At 35.1% G+C, this 18,573-nt stretch overlaps 1 protein-coding gene across 1 annotated transcript in view; it reads right to left on the minus strand.

Moving 5' to 3' along the window:
- Positions 1-496: 496 nt before the first annotated feature.
- The window catches only part of STAG2 (STAG2 cohesin complex component), a 147,907-nt gene continuing 129,830 nt past the window's right edge, over positions 497-18,573 (minus strand). Inside the window, exons 29-34 of the mRNA XM_059385182.1 lie at positions 15,016-15,239; positions 11,547-11,736; positions 11,346-11,456; positions 8,229-8,355; positions 7,240-7,317; positions 497-2,424 (exon numbers count right to left, since the gene is read on the minus strand). Of these exons, the coding sequence (XP_059241165.1) occupies positions 2,401-2,424; positions 7,240-7,317; positions 8,229-8,355; positions 11,346-11,456; positions 11,547-11,736; positions 15,016-15,239 (754 nt within the window). The 3' untranslated portion in view covers positions 497-2,400. The remainder of the gene's footprint in view (positions 2,425-7,239; positions 7,318-8,228; positions 8,356-11,345; positions 11,457-11,546; positions 11,737-15,015; positions 15,240-18,573) is intronic.

An 18,573-nucleotide genomic window follows, 5' to 3' on the forward strand; every position in this document is an offset into this window, starting at 1 on the left:
ACACACACACACACACACACACACACACACACACACACACACACACACACCCCCTTTCTCATTCTCTAGCTCAGCACACACTGTTAATTTTCTTAACACTCCTTACAAGTTTAATGATTTTATTTTTTAGTCCACTAGATCTGTGAGGGAGGAACCTTATCTATCTTGTTCACTGTTAGATCTCTAACACATGTCTAGAACATAGTAGGCACTCAAATGTATCCTGGATGAACAATGCAGACATTTTAAAGAGTTTTTAACCCACGCCAGATACAAACTGGAGCAATAATGGTTGCAGGCTTCTATTTTAAAGATTGCCCAATTAGGGATTTAGTCTCATTTAAAAATACATGATTCATTAAACATGTAAAATGGCAATGTTTTCTATAAATTATCCCCACCCAAACACGTTAAAAGCTTTGGTAAGAAATATGTTTTCTAAACCATTCATAGCACCCTCCTCCTTTAACTATAAAAGATAAAACATACAACATGCTGTAGGTTTATTTTTATTCAAAAAGTTACTGTCTCAAGACATAAATACAAATCAGAAAACAGTACAATTAGGACAATAGAATGTGGAGGACAACAGGTTAGAGTAATATATAAAACATTTTTAGCTGGTTGAAAACAAAGCTGTAAGAACTGCTTTCACAAAGAAGTACTCCTTTCAAGAGTGAGGAAAAAAAAATCAACTTAGGTTTAAAATCATATATACAGTCCTCTCAGCAGTTCTAGTAAATGCAGTGGTGTGAAAAACAACATAGGCAGTACTTTTTGCACATAACAATATTCGTAGATGGAAAATCTGTTAGACAAGTCTTGTTTCATTTGTTATTAACCATGACTTAATAAAACAATTGTATTGTATCATGATCTTTTAGCTAACCTATGGTTTTTGGCTACCACAGCCCAATGCTTGTTGATTTCTGACTCTAAGAACTGAAAGCCTTTTGGTATTCACCCATCTGAAGATATTCTCGTATTGCAAGCATATTAAGGCATGGAATGATTAAAATAATATACCTCAAGAACTGAGAGACGACTGACAAAAAGATAGATATACATGTAATATAAGTTAATATTTTGTTTTAAACGATGTCTAGCTGCCTAAGCTTCGCAAAATGAGTTGATGTCAAAATGGCAAGTAGCCACTTTCTGTTTTAAACTAATTTATTTGTGAAAGGACATAAAATGAAGTTTAAAGCTTAGCTTTCAAAGAATATTATGGGTTATGAATTCTATTATCCCATCTAATTTACATACAGAGGAAATGTACTGTAACCTGTTAGAAGTATCTTTAACCTGAAGACTGCTTGCAAAGACAGATAGATAAAACAATATAAAATACAAATTTAAAAATCATTTTAAAGCATGAACACTCATGCTTTTCTATTTTTAAACATTGTTAAACTTTCAATATATTTCTGAAACCTCATAATTTTAAGTTGGAATTTAAAAGTAAGAAAAAACTAAACAAACTGCGCAATTATAAAATCAGCACCAATTTATATATATATATAATTTTATTTAAAATTTAGATCCCTATTCCCACACTCTAATAAGCTGTATAATTTTTGTTTAGAATTTTTCTGCAAACATACTACAATAAGCTTCTTTTATTTGGAGACAAAATACAGTGGCACTACTGGAAGGAATATCACAACATTACATTTTTATCTTAAAGGACAAGCAAACTTTCAGGGTTGATAATGGGATAAGCATGTTTGAGACTGGTTACCTTCTGGCAGTTCACTGCATCTGGATTATTTCTGAAAAGTATAGAGAAGCTCTTGGATTTTAAAAATATCTTAAAATACATTTTAGATGAAAAAATTGTAAAAGTTCTGCTTATAAGTTTACCTTTCTCCACAATTACAATATTTAAAAGAAAGCTTTGTTGATTGATGTTTTAAGCATTTAAATTTAGAATGCTAAAAACAATTCTATCCTATAATTTCAGGGCAGGGGAATAAATTCATCCTTAACTTTGTTTCTTGGATGTAAACAGAAATCCAGCAGAGGTCATCATTACTTAGTACACCCAGTAAATAAATGTGAGAGGATTCATGTCTGTACCAAATGCCTCTTTAGATTGTTATATTTTCTTTAAAAAAAGCATGAAATAATTGATTCAAAAGCCAACTAACAGCGCATAAATAAAATATTTACTTTCTAAGAAAAACTGTAGCTTATCATCAAACTGTTTACTTGTCCTTTACTTTTTTCAGGCAAACAAAACTGCCCCTCAATGCACTTGATCTTGGTAAGCATAAGCATGTCATATTCTCCTTAGAGAAAAATCTGTACAGAATTTCACTGTATCTACCACACTTTATTTTAAAACTTCCTCTTCCACTTAGAAAATGACTTCACCACAGATTTAATTGAGTACTGGTATTAAAACATTGACACCCCAAGAACCTAATGAAAGAGAAAAAAAAAACCTTGTTAAAATTATCATTCATTTCTTTGTAAAATGCATCTGTAAATGTTACATTAATATTTGTTAACATCAAGTTTAATAATGTTAATAAAAAACCACTCTGAAAAACGCCCCTCCCTTCAGATACATAATTCTAAAATTAAAATTACCATGAATATACAATGAAGTAACAATATCAGGCCTAATCAAGATGTTACTTACCTCACAAATACAACTAAGAGTGGGGACCATGTCTCATTTTTATGTTTATTCATACTCCTGATGCCTAGATAATGCCCTAAACCCAGCTACTCAACATTTGTTGAATGAACAAATGTATGTGCTTCTTGACATATACTTCTGGCACAGGGTCAATGGAAAGAGCTTAGCAATGTCTTGCAAACTTGGTCATCTACCCTGTGGAGTGGGTATAGCTTTTTAAAAGGCATTTGAACATGTAGACCAAAAATATCCAAGAACAATAAAAGCATGTAGAAAATTCAGAAAATCTAGCCTGAGTGAATAAAGAGAACTGTAAATTTTAAGAATTTAAATAAGGTGAAATCTGGGCAAAGTAACATATACTGATGACTTTTTATACCACTCCTTTTGGTAAAAGAAGGATAAAATCTAAAAATTATCTGTCACTAACTAAAAGCTATTCAACTAAAATTCTAGCACTTACTATACTAAGTAATATCTTAAAATAATATAATGAGCTAGTAAAAAATGATTATAAAACCAGAGGTTAATGAGCTAAGCAATATTAGGAATGCAAAGCGCCCTTATCTGTAAATGAGATCTCTCAAAGTCACAGAAGTCAGAAATTGTTCTGATCTGAAGGAAGTGAGTATTTTCAGACCAGGAAACAAGTATCTACCTGATTACTTAACAATTCATTACAAGGAGGTTGCCAAGTGTTTGGAATCCCCAGTAATAAGAACAGAGAGGATTAATGTGCCCCACTTCTTACCTGTCATTCACCAAAACCACCACTACTCACCCCTTGTTCTCCCCTACCCTCCAATCAAGTGCAGGGGCCTCCCTTTTTGGTTAGAGTCAGAGATTAGATGTTTAGAAAATTTCCACCAAAGAAGCCTAGATGATGTTTAAAGGTCCCTTCTAGCCATAATACTCTGTGACTCTGGGTAAGGGAAAGTCTGGTGATGAATGAAAGGATATAATCTTAGCTGGCAACTCTTAGTGTAGAGTGTGGCATGAAGATAAACTTCTCGGAGTGCCTAACCAGAAATCATATGAACAGTTTTTTTCCTGTTTTTTGTACAGACTAGGTTATAAGTAGATTCTTCTACTAGAACCTAAAATTAGCTCCACTACACTAACCCCTTGTTTCACCAAGTTTATACGACAGATAATTCTAATATGAGAATCGCAACACAACATAGAAGAATGACGTCAAGGACACTTTCTGTGCTAATAAACTACACCTGTTTCTGGTGTTAAAAAGTATAAGGTATAAAAAGTATAAATAGCAAGCTTTTGTGTGTTGTGGCAATACTGACCCACTAGAAGCAGAAAGTGATGACTGCTTTAAAATGTATAAATAGTATAAATAGCAAGTATAAATATTTAAAAAGTATAAATAGCAAGCTTTAGTGTGTTGTGGCAATTCTGACCCACTAGCAGCAGAAAGTGAAGATTGCCACAAATAAACCAATATTGTTTCCAAATAAAACTCACTAAAACATCAATCTACTATCTTGTGCATATGTAACCCAAACCTGAGCTGCTCGGAGTTCTTACACTACCACTTCTGAATCATGTGGATATCGTGTTACAAGATATATTTAGATTTAGTAATAACTTAGAGCATCTATACTAGGATGTTTTGGGTTATTTCACTTAGAACTAGAGAATCTTAGAACTGGGTATAAAAGGATTTAAGTCCCAATTTTGTTATTGTTTTGATGACTCACATATCACAGGCTTGAGTAAAAACAGATGTAGACTATTGCTTAAACGATTTTTAGATTTAAAAATGTCCATCATTCTATTTCTTAAGTTACTGTTGAGACAATAGGTAAAGTCTGATGAATATTTTAAAATAAACTAGTATTAAGTTAAATATGTATTAACCAATAAATATAAAATAAGTACATACATATGGTCAAAGAGATCTAAAGATACCCGAACCTTCAAAGATTATTGGGCACTCAGTTATGTGACTGCTGCCATCATGTGGTAATACTATAAAACTACAGGAATAGATGCGTGTGTTTATTTTCCTAATTTTAATAGAAGCAGCTACACTACTATCATTTTAGTTATAACATACCATAAAAAATCTATAACAAGTAATTATTAGGTTCCTATCTTTGGCCTCACTCAGATTGTAGTTTTCCTTAAATGCTATCAAAAATACACACACAATTTACATACACAATTTACATTGCTGTTTCATTATTTTAGAAATCTGAAGAACACCTTTTTGCACATCTAGTAAGTGACTAAGGAAACAAATGCCTCAAGCTTTCCTGACTTTAGGTGACCACATGAAAAAATAAAGAGATCTCTAACTGTCCTTATCAATTCTGACTACAGTTAATCATTTTGATTTCTAAATTACTTTTTTTGGTGTTTCTTATAAATGAGGTCTGATTTTAGTTCTGGAAAGTACAACAGCAGAGACAGCATGAAATTTTTAAGTAAAAAAGGAACTCGGATCAAATTATTATTCTGACACTAGAGTCATAAAACTGAACAAGTCAACGAACCACTTCTTCAGTCCCAAGTGTGCTTGAGTATAAAAGTGAGATACTACCACCTTTCTCACAAGGTTGCTGAGAGGATCAACTAAATCATGCCTAGGACAGCATCAGGCACATTAATCTCTCACATACTAGCTGCCATCCTTTGATTTCAAAGAGACAGTCAAGGTGAACTAGAATACAAACTCCTGGAGGGCAGGGAGAGCACCAAACTGGTTTTAGCACTAAATTCCAGCTCAATAAATTGTCGAATTAATATATTCCATCATAGCTGCTTGAAAAGATTCTTTTACTCCCCATCAGTCATGACCTTCACTTTTTTTTTTTTTTTAACGAACCAGAAGATACATACTCCTAGATTATCAGGGAACCATATACTTCAATATGCATGTAAACTATAGACTTATATGAGTAGGCCTAGATCACTTATGCTACTGAGAGTATGGACTGCAGATAAGAATTGACAGCACTTGTTAAGATGCAGAATCTCAGACCACGCTCCAGACTTACTGAAGCAGAATCTTTAATAAGATCTCCAGATGATTCATGGGCACATCCAGAGACTGAGAAACACTTACTTACAGGATCTCAGGGTGGCTTATCCAAAGATTCCTACACCTGCTATCCTACAAAATAGTGTCTTCTGACTCAAACATTATTTATAGAATAAATAATTAACAGAATATGTTGGTGTGAGTTTGTCAAAAATTTTCGAAGAACTATCTGAAAGCAGATTATGAGGTGAGGAAGGGCAAGGAGAGAATAGTAGAAATTGGGGTATGGGAGGCAAGCCTCAGCCGACGGTCACTCAAGGTAGCAGGTGTTAGGAGGAAGGAGCAGAAATAGGTAGACACTAGAAAGTGAGATGGAAGGGGACTTAACTGGTTTATTCATTTGACAAATAAAACTAAACACCTATTATGCTAGGCAAAACTCAAAATGAAAAAAATCATCACTGCCTGGTACTCAGCTTACTGAGCAAAATGTAGTATCTGTTTCACTGCACAGATCTGGTAATTATCAAAATAAAAATGTACACGATGTGCTATGAGAGCCAAGAATAAAGCATCTATCTGGAGGGGTCAGCAAAAACTTTACAGAGAGTATCAGAACTATTAAAGGATGAATTCACTAGGATGAAAAGGAAAGGGGCAATTCTGGCAGAGAGAAAAGCTTATTCAAAGTGATAGTGTCGTGAAAGAGTTTAGTATGTCTAAGAGGAACTTTAAGACTTGATATGGTTGGAGAGCAAAATGCATATAAGGAAAAAGCCAAGATTAACTGGCAAAGGACCAAGAACACAAAAGTCTTTGTTCACCACACTGAGAACCCACAATTTTTTCTTAATGGTAATGGCGAAAAAAATCAGTGGAAGACCTAAAACTATGAGGGACAGAACCACTTCTGCATTTTAGAAAGATGACCCCAAAAGAGCTTTAAAGGAGTGCTGTAGCAGCAAGATCAGTCTAACAAATAAATCTAAATGCCTATTATGCTAGGCAGTACTCAAAATGAATAAAATCATCACTGCCTGGCTACTGCAACAGGCCAATTAAAAACTGAAGACAATTTATACCAAGGCATTGTCAGGGACAATACAGCAGAGGGGACAGACAGGAGAGGTACTTAAGAAACAGAACTGACAATACCTAATAATAACCAGTAATCTCAATTACCTTCTCTTTATTACCAAACCTTTATTCAAGTTCTATTTTTTATCATGTCTTCGTATTATGATTTCTCATTCATCCTATCCATCCATAAATGCCAAGGAAATCTTTCTGAAACACAATTCTGATCATGCCACTCCCTCATTCAAACTCAAGCTTACAGGAAAAGTCCAAATTCCTTAACATAACACTCAAGTTCCAGTTGGCCAGGGATTCAAAGGCACTTTCAATCTGTCATCTCCACTGAATCACCCCTCCCATCCTCCTGAAAGCCCTCCTGCTGCCTGACTCCTTTTCTCCTGTCCAGTTGTTTTTAACCACTCTCAAAGTGCTGCCCCAGCTCTTCAATCTCAAATTTAGGGATTGCCTGTACTTTTGATTTTGCAATCCTGGGGTACATTTAAATTGAACGTACTGATTCATCCATAATTGAAGCTGGATCAAAGAAATCAGGTTTCAGTTCTGTTCTTTCTCGTCTGTTCTTTGATGGTGGCTAAGGAAAAAAAAAGGGGGGGGGAGTTGACAATCGCTATTATCTATAAACCAGACAGCAGCTGAAAATATTAAAATTATTAAGTCTTCATGTGGCATATGTAACTGTGCAAGTATACTTTACAATATTTTAAATACTGTATATTAAAACTATACAATGCATAAAAATACAAAAAGCAAATCATTCACAGGAAATTATTCTGAAAGATGAAAACTAGAAAACTCATTTTTATTTTACTTTAAAAATGCCATTCTCATTTTCCTTTAAAGGTGCCAATTACACTACTCTGAAGAGAAGCCATATTTAATTATTTCTTCCTTTTAAGGAGAATACAGCAAGGTACACTATGAAGTACAATCAGAAGACCTAGCTTATATTAAGTCTCAGCTTTACTGCTGCTTCTTAGTTTTGTCTCCGTGGACAGGCTAACTGTCTTAAGTTTCAATATCCTTCACCCTCCTAACCTACTTCACTAAGTTGAATGATATATGTGGCAAGAGGAAATATGCAGAAGCATTTCATGTATCTGATAAAACCTTATTCATATATATATTTAATATGGAAATTTGTCTCAATAATATGGTAATATCAAGTTACTCATGTATTGTTTTGATAATGGCAAATAAATGGAAAATAAGGTGGATATGATACCTCATTTAAGAGAAAGCAAATATATATTTTATATAGTCCTAAATTAATATGAAAATCTACCATCTTAAACTAAGAGTTAACACCCTCTTCAACCCTACCCTCTCCTCAATCCCTTCTCATATACCAAAATACCTGGCAACTATTTTATTTAATCTTTTTTTGCAAAACTTACTTTTCATAGCAGGTATTTCCTTGAATTCCAACTTAATTTCCAAAGTATCTTAAACGAAAATCTGACCGAAATTATTAAAGTTTCTTACCAAGTCTATATCCATGGTGTCAAAATCCATTCCTTCGTTAAGATCTTCAATCCTCCCTTCTGAGGACATCATGACATCTTCAACAATCGGCTCTTCATCATCTTCCATTAGGCTTGTACCACGCCGACTAGAGAAATATAAAAACAAAGTCAAGATCTGAACCAATGTTGTGACTATTAATATACTGGCAGCAACTATGTAGCTCTCTATATTGAAGTGTAATGGAAAATGATGAAATTAAAGGTAAGGGAAAATGATTAGGCATTGATCATGTCATCAATGATGTCAAAACCCCAATGTTCACTTGTCTAAAAATGCTAGGAGCTTTTATTCTACATTACTTCAATACATTTAGCTTGACAGTTCTGATATCCCACATAAAAGTTCAATGAGAATTTCCCACATGGGAACAGACAAGATACCTCAAATCCTTTTTGAAAGTAGGCAGGGTACAAATTAATAAACAAATATAAAACAGAGACCAAAGAAATGACATTTTCAGAATACATATATTTTCACTAATATACATTAGTTTTACCCATCATTCACTCATTCACTCGGTACCTAATTTGTACCAGGTACTCACTCACTTAACTCATTCACACAGTGCCTACTATATGCCAGGCTTCTTTTATGTCCTACGAACGGGAAAAAAAGGTAAGTGAGACATGGTTCCTGCCCTCAAGGAGCTCACAGTCTACTATGGGAAAACAAAGATAATTGTTACAAAATGTGACAAATATTACAAGAGAGGTATGTATCAAGTGCTATAAAAACTACTGAAAAAAGAAATTAATTCTGCTTCAGGTAGAAATGAGCAACACTTAGGCTGAAACTTGGATTCTGTGTCCTATGAAACTCAAAACTAAGATATATGTGGAGAAGTAAAAATAAAAACTTAACACCATAAATGCTGTATGTTATCACATAATTTTAAGGCATAAACTCAGATTTCAAGTTCATAAATTAGCCCAGATCAGCCTGAAGGAAGTCAATGTAATAGTGAAACTGAAGGTAACCAGTTGCCCAGTTTGCCCAATACTGCCTTCTTTCTCATTCATTTAACTCTTCTCACCACTATCAAAATAAATTACTTACAATTTAAACAACACAATGTTGAGTTCTTAAAAAAATAATATATAAAGATACCAAGACATGATGTTTAACCCACACAATCTGAACAAACATGTTGACAATGGTCCCTGTTTTCTAAGAGTTCTGGAGAGTAAATGGCAATTTTACTCTATTTGGTAGAGGCAACAATGAAGGAAGTATGTGTACTTTGTGGACCATGTTACAGAAAACCTGAAGTCCATTCTGCATCTCATCTGGAGTGGAAGATATGTGATAGAAACTATAAAAATACAAAGAGATACTTGGAAGTATTTTCAGTTATAGAGCAGATACCATTACAGAAAAATCATTGTAAAACAAAATTTTTTTAAAGTGTCAGGCAAAAATCACTTGTGGCACAACAACCAAAAGAATCTTATGTAATAATTATTTAAATAGGAGAGTCTCTTTCAGTCACCTCGGGAAGTTTATCTCTAATGGGAATTAAACTACAAACAAAAGAATAATGATAAATGGTACTGAATAATGAGATGCTATGGAAGATCTTAGGGACTAGCAGAAAATTTTCACGGGAGAGGTAAGGACCAAATGACTGTATAGTAGAATTCCAGAATGGCTGAATTGGTGACGGGCTGGAAGCTAAAAATTAGCTTGTTGAATTTGGAATGAAATAAGGATATATTACAGGGAAATGTGGTCACAGAAACAGAGAAGAGGGAACAGAACCAAGTCATAATATAGATGATGACCATATCAGACAAGTTAGGATCCAAATCTATAGATTTAATAGAGTGTACTTTATCTGTAGAGGTTCATAAGAACAGTATAGAAATAACTAAAGCAAATTTTAATAGGTTACCATACATATGGCAAATAATCATTTCTTAAAAAAAAAGGTGAAATTCTCATTATTTAAAAACCAACAAAATAAAACATAAATTTTAAATAGGTAACAATTACTATCTCCCAGTATTAAAACATGTGCTACATTATGTTACAAATATAAAGCTTCTGAACTCAAAACTTAAATAATCAGAATCATATGTTTCCTTTTTTGTACTAATCACCAAAAGACTGCTTTTCTGCCATCTCTCCTAGACCGAAGCTAATATTCATAAAAGTCTCATACAGATTCCAGTAAAAAACAAAGTATTTGAAAGTCAAACTACAATTTTTTGCATTGGACATTTATTCATTCAATGAACATTTAACTTAGCACTTTTTATGTGCCAAGCACCAATAGGCAACAAGGTGGTCCCTGCCCTTAAGGAGCTCACAGTCTAGAAAAGGGATAAATTCATAAACAAATATTAATAATACAATGTGGTAAGTGCTACAAGAAATATGAACATACATAGTGTTAATGGGAGCACAGATGACCACAGCTTCACTTAAGGTGACACCTGAGCTTATTCTTTTACAACGATTTTACCAAGAAATGGGGGATAGGATACTAAATGTAGGCAGGGGTCATATTTTGAGCGATCTTGCATGCCATGAGCTAAATAGTTTGGACTTTATCCTGTAGGCAATGGGGACCATGGGAAGGTTTAAGTCAAAGAGTTACATGACCAGATTCTTATTCTACAATAGTCATTTTTGATGGCAGTGTGAATGATGGAGTAGTGGTGGGGAGTGAGGGGAGGGGTTTGGTGAGAGGATAAATGGGAGATTTGAGGGAAGAAAACAAGTTAGAAAGCTAATACAATGGTTCAGATGAGGGATGAGGACCTAAACTAAGCTGGGGAATCAATTAAGATGTAACAAAAGGGGATTTTTAGCTATAATTCTGTGTACCAAAATAAACAAGGATTCAAATTTAAACTTTTTCCAACAGATCAACCTAAGATTGGTCCTTTAACTAACTAGTGAATATTTAACTTTCAAAGTTTTCTTCTGTTGGAAAGACCAAATTTTAGTTCCTTGATTATTTCAGCTAACTCTAGAGAGTCTGCTGAAATTTTTAGGCAAGGCACACATCAAAATATGTTAAAATGAATTAGTGAACTTCCTAGACTCAGACAATAAGGCACTCTCACTTACATGGCATGCTGAAGATTAGTTCGTAGTTTAACATAGCTCACTGCTGCTCTCTCCTGCTGTTGCCTTGCTTCCTCGTGTTGTCTTTGAGCTAACATCCATGTTACCTGCGTGCTTCAAGGAGAATTTTATTCTTCTTTTAACTTAACTTTTTTCTATGTAATTAATAAAGTTGTAATACAGAAAATGATCAAATGTACTTACTTATAATCCAGAGGAGTTTGATGATGTTCAGTCTGCATGGGATAGACACTCATGAAGCTATCCTCAGGTCGTAATCTTTTGGGCTCTCTCATAATCGTTGAGGTGAGTTGTGGTGTCTGCATCATAACTGGGGTGTGCAGTGTTTGTTCTCTGCTTAACCACATACTGTCACTACTACTGCTTTCTTCAGCTAAAAAAGAGAAAATTAATCGCAATAAAGTTCAGTCACTAACTCTGACTAACCAGATGTCTAATACAACCTACTCTGATCAACAAACATCTGGTTACCTTCCATATGCTAGTGCATATACAGGGGGATGTATACCAAGGTATGTAAGGTGCGATCCCTGTCCTTGGAGACAAGGAAAACACAGGCAATGACAACACAGTGTGGTAGTGCTACAAGAGAGGGCAGCACAGGGAGAATGGGAGCAATGGAAAGGAGCAGAAACAACTCCCCAAAAGTGACTTCTAATTAGTGTAGATACTGTATAAACAGTGACATTTTTCAGGCAGGGAGAAGAAAAAAAGCAAAAACGCCGAGGCATGAAACTGCAATGACTGAACCATATTAATTTGCTGGTATTCAGCAGTTTTTGACCTACAAAAATGGCAACTTCATATGGTTCAAACAAAGAGTGTGGTACTCCTAGGTTAAGCAGCGAAGGGTAAGGCTGAAAAAAAAGGACAGGAATCAATTTACACAAAGTCTTATAAGCTGTGCTAAGGTGATGGGAACTACTGCCGAAGGTTTTATGGAAGGAAACAATGTGGAAGTTACATGTCAAAGGTGGCAGTGTGGAAGGTGGACTTAAGAACATGAAGACTAGTGAGCAAACAGGCCAGTTAGGAGGCTAATTGTATAGCCCAGGTGAGTTAGAGGTGGGAACAGGAATGAATATAATGGAAGAATAATTCCTAGTTTACAGGATGCTCGCCAACTCCAAAGGAAGCACAAATCCATATACACATTAAGCACTGGACCAAAAACACCAGATTTCATACCTGCAAAAGCTATTTGTTTTCAAATCTGTAGATGCTGCCATGATTAACAGAAGACAAATTCACATGCAAGTATTACTGAATTCATAGTGATTTTTAAAAAAAGATTTATTTGAGAGAGAGAAAGAGAGAGAGACACAGACAGACAGACAGTAAGAGAGAGCATGACAGGGGAGAAGGTCAGAGGGAGAAGCAGACTCCCTGTGGAGCTGGGAGCCTGATGTGGGACTCGATCCTGAGACTCTGGGATCATGACCTGAGTTGATGGCAGTGGCTTAACCAACTGAGCTACCCGGGCGCCCTCAGTAATTTTTTTTAAAACACTGATTTGGGAGGTGAAGGTGATAGCACTTGATGACTGACTGAATATGAGTTTGCAGGAAAACTATTTTATTAGAAGATTATACATGTGCACACAGATGTGTTTTTAAAAAAAAGAGTGGACAGGAAAATGTACTAGTACCTCATTAGGTGCCAGATAGATAAGACATAAATTTCACAATCTGTAATATAATTATATCAGCCCTTAAGTTCTACTGTGTTTAGGCTCCAATTTTGCCTTCAACATTGCCCTGAACTAAAAGAAAAAAAAATGCCCTGAAATGATCAGTCTGTCAGCATCATTCTTCCTTCTTCTAACTTACTAATGCCCCAATTTCTATGGTTTTCTCCAAAAACCTAAACAAAGAATATGGACTCTTTCTGTAAAAGCTGAACTACCAGGTTTGATAATCTATCTTCAAGATATTATATAAATACCAATTCATTTGTTCTCCATGTAGTCTAAGGAAAAGGAGAAAATTGATGGCCAGCATAAATCTTCAACAATTAACTATTTGTTCAGAAGAGAAATACAGTGATGTGCAGGAAACATCATCTTTTAATCAGATAACTTTTGGACTTAAGTCTAAGGTTGTATTAGTTTTAAGTTTATGCAGGGTTTTTTTTTTGAAGATTTTATTAATTTATTTGAAACAGAGAGACAGCAAGAGAAAGAGCACAAGTGGGGGAGTGGGAGAGAGAGAGGAAGATGCTCCTGCTGAGAAGGGAGCCTGATGCGGGACGTGATCACAGGACCTGGGATCCTGACCTGAGCTGAAGGCAGATGCTTAACCGACTGAGCCACCCAGGTGCCCCAGTTTATGCATTTATATTATTGGACAAGAGATATAACCATTACTCTATGGGACAATCAAGTATTGAACACTATATACTTGATATGTAGCAATTAGAAAATATGGCCCCCAAATCTTTGACACACCTCACATTAAGAGGTGGACAATTATGTCCCATCCCTTTGAAGCTAGGCCCTGACTGCTTGATCAAGAGAATATGGTGGAAATTATGCTGAACCAGTTTCTGGCCTTAAAAACCTGGCAGCTTCTACTTCTCTCTTCAGACACTTGCTATTGGGAGCCCAGTAACATGCTGTGAGAAAGCGAAAAGCCATATGGAGAGGTCACATGTAGGTGTTCTGGCAGCAGACAATCCTACTAAAGCCCAAGCTAATAGCTAGTACCAGATAAGTAAAGGTGCCTCCATAGGATTTGTCACCAGCCTTTGAGTCTTCCTAGCTGAGGCATCAGACATGATGTCCCTGATATGTCCTAAGTTTTGGGGTAGTCTGTTATTCAGCATTAACTGAAATTTTGGCAATTATGTTAATTTGTTTAGAAGTTCCAAAGGAGGGGCGCCTGGATGGCTCAGTCTTTAAGTGTCCACCTTTGGCTCGGGTCATGATCCCAGGGTCCTGGGATTGAGCCCCGCATCGGACTCCCTGCTTGGCAGGAAGCTTGCTTTCCCTCTCCCACTTCCCCTGCTCATGTACCTGCTCTCTCTCTCTCTCGCTCGCTCGCTGTCAAATAAATAAAATCTTTAAAAAAAATAAGTTTCAAAGGAGAGTGAAAAAGTCCCCAGGCCCATTACAAACCAACCCTACAGTGCTAGGAGTTCAAGAGACTGAAATGTCATATTGCATTCCTACTTCTAGGATTACAGACAGAAATCTTTATCAAGTTCTTCATGATAAATGACCTTTTCCCAGAAATTCAGAAGTCAGAACCTCCCTGAATCTGTTGCTCCACACTTAAACTAGATAATCTGATCTCTTAAGTGACAACTAGCTCTATAATGCTGAGTTCATATCCCTATGCATATATAGTATGGCATACTAATTAAAAAGCAGAAGTTCCAGAGTGAGACTGCCTAGCCACCGAATAGCTGTGTGATCTATGTAAGTTACTTAACCTCTTTGTGCTGGTTTTCTTATCTGAAAAATAAGGACATACCTGAAGAGTTATGAGAACTGAGTTTATGTATATAAAATGCTTAAAACACAAACTTACACATAACTGGACACATTGTGCAAGATATTATTTAACAACACATATCTCAAATGTGAACTTACTGACAATTCAGTTGGTAAATGTAAGGGGTAAGTATAAAGAGAAATGAACCATGTTCTTACTGAGTGCAAGTTGCATGCCTTCAACTACTTTCCGTTTTCCTGTAGATGGTTTTGACTTTTTACTTCGCACAGTTGACCCCCGACTGCTGATTCCACTAATGACTGACATGGTATCATCATCACCACCAGCTAGCAAAGAATTTCGGTAAGACATCAGAGGAAGCCACACATCTTCTCTTCGGAGTGACATCTGAAAGGTCATGAACTTTTCCAAGTAAACATACCTTAAAAAGAAGTACAAACCTTTAATACATAAAACTGCCACAACTCTCTTTCCTCCTTTTTATTTATTCCTCCTAATGATCTTAATGTTCACATGCCATATAGAACATACAATGATTTTATTAGAATTAAACAAAAAGTAAATTAGAATGAAACAAAACAAACATTTCCTCAAAGCATATAGTAACAAATGAAGGTGTTAACATTTTCTTTCCTAATATGTCTCTGTTCTATCTTAATTTTACAGGTCTTCTGATAGAAGAACAAACCCAAGTCACATTTCTGGAAAGAAGACTAATTTAAAATCATGCAATTTGGGTTCTAGTACCAATTCCACCAACCCCTAGCTGTGTAAGTATGGGCACATTACTTCACAATTCAAACTCAGCTTCATTAGTACCCTGACGAGCACTTCTGTAGCTGTCAAGAGTCTTCATTAAATGAAATAATCCAGAGCATTTAAGCTTAGTATTTGTCAAGCATCCACTATGTCACTATGTATCTGGCACTGGGGATTGGTACAAAAATGAGTTAAGATATGGCCTCTATCTGCAAAAAAGTTTCAGCCTGATGGAAGTCACGTATTTGCCCTTGGATGCAAGTATCACAAGGATTCTATGGGTTACATGTAATGTAGCAATCAAAATTCAACTAACATTTGTGTGATTACTTATGTGTTAGTTATTTTTCTCTTGGGATCTTTAACTTTATTCTTATAATCCTGTGAGAGAGACATTTTCCTTGTTTGACAGATGAGGAAGCAAAAGATAAGAATGAGAAAGCAATATAACCGTGATTCAAATCCCAGGCTTCTGACACTAAGAGTTCAGTGCTTTATTGTCTAAATTATGCTTCAAATACACGAACACAATTTTTGTCAACCAACTACAAAAAGTGCAACCCAAGTAATCTGTTGTCATAATTATGACTAATTCTAATCAATTCAAAAGCACCAGTTTTGAACACCATTAAAGAGAAAGGATAAGATGAATTCGTTACAAAGATTTTACTTGGTGTTAGCTCAGTATTTCTTTATTTTATTTCAGCTACACACAGTAGTACAGTACTCCTCCTCAAAGTGTGGACTTTAAACTGGCTGTCAGTCTAAAAACTGTAACCAATCTGTGACAAGATATGGAGCTTGAGCCAAAATACACTCACTGGTAGAAAGATTTTTAAGTATGTATCTACCACAGAGCTTAACTGAACATTCCAGATAAGGAGCCCTCCCTTATGCTACCTCCCGCTGAAGCTATTTGTCCTCTTCCCTGCCACAAAGACTACCACTAACTTGAACTTATAACCCCACACAAACTTTCATATTTTTAACATATTTTTTCTCAATTTTTGATTTAAATTCCAGTTAACATACAGTGTAACATTAGTTTCAGGTTTAGAATTTAGGTTTTCAACACTTCCACAGAACACCCAGGGCTCATCACAAGTGCCCTCCCTAAGACCTATTTAACTCATCCCCTCACCCACCTCCCCTCAAGTAACCATTAGTTTGTTCTCTATAGTAAAGAGTCTATTTCTTGGTTTGCCTCTTGTTTCTTCCCATGTTTGTTTTGTTTCTTAAATTTCACATGAGTGAAATCATAATATACTTTTGACATATATTTGTCTATAAACATTATAGAACAGTTTTATACTTTGCTTTTTGTACTCAACATGATGTTTTAAAATTCTAACCATTTTTGGAAGAGTGGCATCAGCTAATGTCATTGTATTAATCATTTTCCAACATGTAAGTCTATCAAATCAACATGTTGTTCACCTTAAAATTATACAATGTTATATAGGTCAACCATATTTCAGTAAACTTAGGGAAAAATGTTTAAAGATGAATAAGATCTGAGGATATAACATGATTATAACTGATGATGCTGTATTATTATAACACTGCATAATTGAAATTTGCTAAAAGAAAGCTTAAGTATTCTAAAAAAAAAAAAAAAAAAAAGCCAGAATAAGTATGTGAGGTTTTGGATGTGTTAATAACTTGATCAGGGAGATCCTCTCATAATATATACATATATGAAATCATCATGTTGTACACTTTAAATATATTACAATTTTATTTGTCAATTATACCACAATAAAGCTGGAAAAATTTTTTTAACATTTTAAAGACAGAATAATCAATTTAGATGTGTGACTCTTATTTCAAAGCCAATTCAATCAAACTGTAGAAATAAAAGTCATTTATGACATGAAACTACCATAAATTTGAAGAATGACTGAGTGTTTAAAAACATTAAGGAATTATATTTACTTTGAAAAAAACCTAACCATTTTGACTGCTCATGATATTCCACTGTACAAAACTCTATTGATCTCATTTTCTAATTAACAGATGTTGTTCTGAGCTTTCCTCTACCCAAACAATGCAATGGTCAAATTCTTTTATGGTTCTCCATGTACTCACATGTAAGAGTTCCTCTAGGGTATCTACCTATGAACAGAATTACCAGATCATGAGATAGGGAGAATCTTAAACTTTACTAGACATTGCCAAATAGCTCCACAAAGTGGTCTTATACAATTTTATAGTCACCAACAATGTATAAAAGTTTCTTGCTGGGGCACCTGGGTGGCTCAGTGGGTTAAGCCTCTGCCTTCAGCTCAGGTCATGATCTCAGGGTCCTGGGATCGAGCCCCACATCGGGCTCTCTGCTCAGCGGGGAGCCTGCTTCCCCCCTCTCTGCCTGCCTGCCTCTCTGCCTACTTGTGATCTCACTCTCTTTCAAATAAATAAAATAAAATAAAACAAAAAAATAAATAAAAGTTTCTTGCTTCACATCTTTGGCAACACTTCAGACTATCAAGATGCCTTAACTTTTGCTAATCTGCTAGGCGAGAAATGGTTTTTCAATGTTTTAATTTATATTTCTCTGATTAACAGTGTTAACATTAGTTCTTAATTGGGATAAATTTATATATAATAAAATGCATAAAATGCACAGAACATTAAGAGTACAGTTGGCTCATTTTGCAAATAAATGCAGTAATATAATCCACACACCTATCAAGATAAAGAATAGTCCTATAAAACACCTTATGTTCCTTTTCCCATTCGATATCCCAAACTTAGAGTATTCACTATTGTGATTTCTATCACCAGAGATTAGTTTTGTCTGCTTCAGAATTTCATGTAAAATGTATACAGTCTTTAAATGCAAAATATTGGTAGACTTTCAGAAGCGGTACATATACTAGGAGTTATTCATATTCTCCTGCCCTTTTATACCTCAAACAGGGGAGTGAATTTTGAGTTTAATTCCATTAGTTGGGTTCTCTTAGAAGTAAGTCACCATTTTAGGATACTACACTAGA

This window comes from Mustela nigripes, chromosome X (genome assembly GCF_022355385.1).
Source record: "Mustela nigripes isolate SB6536 chromosome X, MUSNIG.SB6536, whole genome shotgun sequence".
NCBI lineage: Eukaryota > Metazoa > Chordata > Mammalia > Carnivora > Mustelidae > Mustela > Mustela nigripes.